The 4,869-nt window shown below is 37.6% G+C and overlaps 1 protein-coding gene across 1 annotated transcript; it reads right to left on the reverse strand.

Annotated features, from left to right (window-relative positions):
- Positions 1-401: 401 nt before the first annotated feature.
- On the reverse strand, positions 402-4,235 carry LOC133818454 (uncharacterized). Its single transcript, XM_062251341.1, has 3 exons — positions 3,922-4,235; positions 2,810-3,097; positions 402-1,937 (listed from the first exon to the last, which is right to left on the reverse strand). The coding sequence occupies exons 1-3, from the start codon at positions 4,072-4,074 to the stop codon at positions 774-776; spliced, it is 1,605 nt and encodes a 534-aa protein (XP_062107325.1). The 5' UTR covers positions 4,075-4,235; the 3' UTR covers positions 402-773.
- Between the last annotated feature and the right edge of the window lie 634 nt (positions 4,236-4,869).

Raw genomic sequence — 4,869 nt, forward strand, 5'->3', positions numbered from 1 at the left:
ACTTTTGTTAAAATGATTTCTTCTCATCCTTTCAATAATTTTTTTGTTACATAAAAAGATTTGTAAAGTTTATGCACGTTTTTAAACAAAAATTCACTGTGCAATAATTTTGCATAAATTTTTTACGAGTGATATATAAAAAAATTACTACTCAATAATCCATAATAAAGACTGACGTTAATGAACACAAAACACCAACTTCGAAACTCACTGTCATAGATAATGACTTCTCAACGCCTTAACATGAACTGGCTAATATAAGACATGTAGCATCAACTACAATTTAATAATAATCTTTAAAAATATGTTATCTCCACCGATCTAATAAATTTAGAACAAATGGGGTTCTGCTTATCAATGTGTGATGTAGCTTCTAGGCAATTATAGCATAAGTAGACATATAAAACGTAAGAAGGAAATTTAGTACCAGTAAGTGGAGGATCCTACTATAAAACTTCATATGAAGCTACCCCACACACCAAGCTGGCTGGTTCACAGATTAGTCAGAGAAGAAAAAAAGCGACAAAAAAAAAGGAAATGAGGGAAGTGTCATCTAACAGAAAGTGTGTTCTATTCCGACAATTAAAAGCAGGGCCTTAAATACAATACCAAGAAGGCCTTGGAATGAGGTAATAGATATACAATACCCCTGATGACTCAAACCATATACACCAGAGCACCGTGGACGATATATCAGCCTTTATTCAATGCATAATAAAACACGCAATGATTACCACTGAAATTTGGAGGTCAGATATGATAGCAAAACATTTTCAACCTGACCATCCTCTCTGAGGAGAAGCCCCTGAAGAGTGCACATTCAACCGGTCCAGCACCGAATTGAAATCAATGGGCTGACCACTCTCCTCCATCCTCTGAATGACACTTGAAACATGATCACCCCTGAACCCCATGCTCATCAATTTCTCAATCAACTCGCCGTAGGGATGGTTCCGCATGAACTGTGGGTTCCGGACCATAAGATTAGGGCCTGCGTTTTGTGGAGTCTGAAGAGGGGCACTCGATGGAGGATATCCACCTTGGGTGAAGTGAGGAGGTTGAGGTTGAGATTGGTAATGAGCTCTGCTGCCTTCGCTATCATACATCATATATGAACTTCCAGGAGGAAGAGCAGGGTGTGGTCCAGATGCTGCATATCCATCAACAGGTTGTGTTCCATAAGCTCCCTTAATTTGCTGAGGTGGAAGCTGCTGCTGTGGAGCTGCTCTAGCAGCGCCAGAATAACCAAAAGGCACAGTATCAGTGCGACTAGTTCCTGGTTGAGGAATACCAGAATATGACACCTGCATTGACATGCTGTTTGGATTCTCTGGGGGTGGAGGTTGGTTCCCAGGCTGACTTGGTGCATAGGGAGGGTAGACAGTTGATGGTGGCCTAACCTGAGTTTGCATTGGAGGCTGTTGGGGCAATTGCACTTGCTGAGGCAACTGTTGGGGCAATTGCTGCTGATACTGAGAGAATTGCTGGATTGGTGGTGTCTGATTTACTGGAGACTGTGCAGGCTGTGGTGCCACTCGAGGGTCTTGCAGTTGGGTGGTCCGATACTGAGAATCAGAAGTCACATATTGACTCTGAGGGTGTTGTGCTGGAGTTGGTGGATTTGGCATCTGAGGTGGAGGTAAATAATATGATTGTTGCTGAGACACGTTCTGAGATGGAGCCTGATGGGGAGCTGCCACAGGCTGCTGCGATTGTGCTACTTGATGAGGCAGGGCAAGAGCCAATTGTTGGTTATGAGTATCAGCAGTGTTCTCAGTCTTTTTGGGATCTGAAGTTTGTGGTGAAGCTCTATCCTCAGTGGATTGGGAATGGCTGGATGAAGAAGATTCTTTCTGTGCCAGTTGAAGTTTTGCCAATTCTTTCTGAGTCTCAGCAAGCTCTTGTTTGTCTCTTAGGATTTGTACAGACCTGTGAACCTAAAACAGGTAGTGTGAATTAGTTCATCTAACTTTAAAAAAAGTGTGATCGTGACAATATCAACTAAAGTTATCAAGAGAAGCAAGCTAAAACCTAGTGATCTAAGTAAAATGCAGCACGTGGCTATAAAAAACCAGAAGACATTTCACAAAAAATTGGATGTATGTTGGCACAGGAAGGGCCGCTAGCTTGAAAATGTCGAGCTAAGACTATCGCAAAGACTTGAATGTTCCTAGTTGTGTTTTCATTTCTGATGTTGAAATCATAATTGGCAACATTATCAAAATGGATTTGCAAATCTACAAATATTATTACCCATAAATATTAGTTAGTACATCATACATATATATGTCCTAAAGACCACTTCTTTTATATTGAATTCACAAAACATTGTTGAATAGTTTCCTATGATTTTTTTTTTTTGATATATATATAAATAACGAGGACTAGTTTCCCTCACCCCTATCACACATACCCAAAACCACTTAAGGTAGCTCAAGTGGAGAATAGTTTCCTATGATTACCCATTTATTTCTCGTTTAAATTATAATAAACCACCAACATACTTTCCGTCGAACATAATTTGATAAAGATGTTTAACCTTTAAGAAACCAAACCATTCCTGCATAAGCAATGCTCAAAAAGAACAGAAAAAAAAACACAAAAATAAAAATAAGGTTTGCTCCAGTAGTTCAATGACAGATACCAGACAACTTACTCCAGCTTGCATAAAAAATTCTCTGATGCACAAGATTTAAAGAAGTAAAATTCAAACTCCAGTAAAAAAAAAAAAATATCATAAAAGTGCAATACAGGCAAGCTGAAATAAGATACTCCTAATTTAAAAACATAAGTAAGAGTTTCAACTCACTTCTTGAAGGTGTTTCTCAATAAACTTTAGTTTTGAATCGGCCTCTCCATGATCACGAATTAAATCAGATCGCATTTCCCCAATTGACTTATCAAGGTTATAGCAATACAATTCCAACTGTGAAAGCCTTGAGCTAATGCCTTCAAGAAATCTCATGAGGTTGTCAGCATTTCTTTTCAAGCTCTTTTCCACAGCAGAAACCAGATCTTGGTTGAAAGAATCTTCTGGCTGGCTATAAGTAGCACCAGGAAACATTGATGATCTTCCCCTTCGGCCATTGTGGAAATCCTGATGCATAAAACAAATCTTTTTGTAAGTAACTTGTTACAAGTACAGCAAGTCAAGAACATCATACAACCTATCATAAATCCAAAAAAAATTAGAAGTAATGTTGGCACAAAATCTTCAGAAAAATATATATGTAATTAAAAAAAGTGAAAATACATTTAACATTCAATTAACACCTAGTGGTATCTTTACTCCAATAAAACAGTTGGTAACTAAGAACACATGAATTGTAACATCATATTTTGCAATAATTCACGACACCCATAATTTCCTTTTAGCTCTCGCTAAGACTTAGCTGTTTAACACCAAGCCGTTAACTGCCCGCTCATTGGTAAGAATCGGTATTATAAAGATTGTCAGATGTAAATATATATATATATATATAAAGAAATAAAATCAACCCATCAGACTCATAGCTTGAGTTATTAAAATCCTACAAAAATAAAGAATGAAAAAAACTTCCAACAGATATTAGGTTAAAGGAACAAACCTCTATTCTACTTTTTCGAATCATAATTTACAAAAATCAAATCCAAGCACTAGGTTATTTCCTACAAGTACAACGAGTTCAGAGGCAAATGAATTCTGTAACATCGAAAGATCAGACTACGTTCATTCATTACATATAAATAAACGGAAATGACCTCAAATATAAATATAAATAACTGAAAGAAGTTGTTAGGTATTGCTCAGGAGATCAACAAATACACATCAATTATCGCTATGACCCAAAACCCTATATCGCCCTAAAACTAAAGTCTATAGCAACCCATAAAATTACAATTTAATTAATATCAACCCTAGGGTTTAAAAGATCAAAGTACCTTGCCGGAGCTAGAAGTGATCACTGGATCGCCATGGCTGCCATTGGATGAGTCCTGGTTACTGTAGTCCTCATACGAACAGAGAATATCATCTGTGGCAAAATCGAATCCCTTGGAACCGGAGTTAGGCCTACCCGACGATCCAGATGCCATAGCTGCAAAGATCAGGAGTGCTGAAGGGTTTCCAAATAGCGAGAATTAGGGTTCGAATGAGAGCAAATTGGAGAAGAAGATGGAGAGAGAGATTTCTTTATTTCTTTTGTTCTTCCGATGAAGGAAAATGGAAGTTTCGTGATAATAAATGGGAATTCGGGGACTCAAATGAAAATACAAATATTAATACTAATAAACAAATAAAAAGGTAACCCCATATAATTATTTAATAATAAAAAATATGAAGGGTTTCTTTGGAGTCAGAAGTCAGATAAGGATGAGATGATGCAACCGACCTTGCTTTTTGGCTTGGGATAGAGACTTTTTTATTATTATTATTTAATCTTTTAAATAAAGAGTTGTTTGGCCTAGGCTGAGCATAAAATCCGAAAAATAAAAAAAATCAGATAAATCGACTATTTGAAGATCGAAAAAATCGAAACCGATTAAACCGAACACCGAAAAAATCGCCACTGTTTGGTCGGTTTGAAAATATTGTCCGGACCGACTGACGGAACCAAAACCGACCGAACACTATTATATATAATAATATAATATTATATAATTATTAATTAAAAAAAAAATCTGATATGTTTTTTTACTAAGGCATCTCTCGGTCTCTCTATCTCTATCGCATATACTCTCAGCAGCTCTACTGTGTCGCCTCCTTCCTTCCTCTCTGTCTCCTCCCTCCGGCGACTGCCCAAACGAATGGAACGGAACAGCCCAGCCTCTTCCTCTCTGTCTCCTCTCTGTCTCTCTCATCATCTCCTCCTCTTCCTCTCTGTTTCGCTA

The sequence above is a fragment of the Humulus lupulus genome, chromosome 2, assembly GCF_963169125.1.
Source record: "Humulus lupulus chromosome 2, drHumLupu1.1, whole genome shotgun sequence".
Classification (NCBI taxonomy): Eukaryota; Viridiplantae; Streptophyta; class Magnoliopsida; order Rosales; family Cannabaceae; genus Humulus; species Humulus lupulus.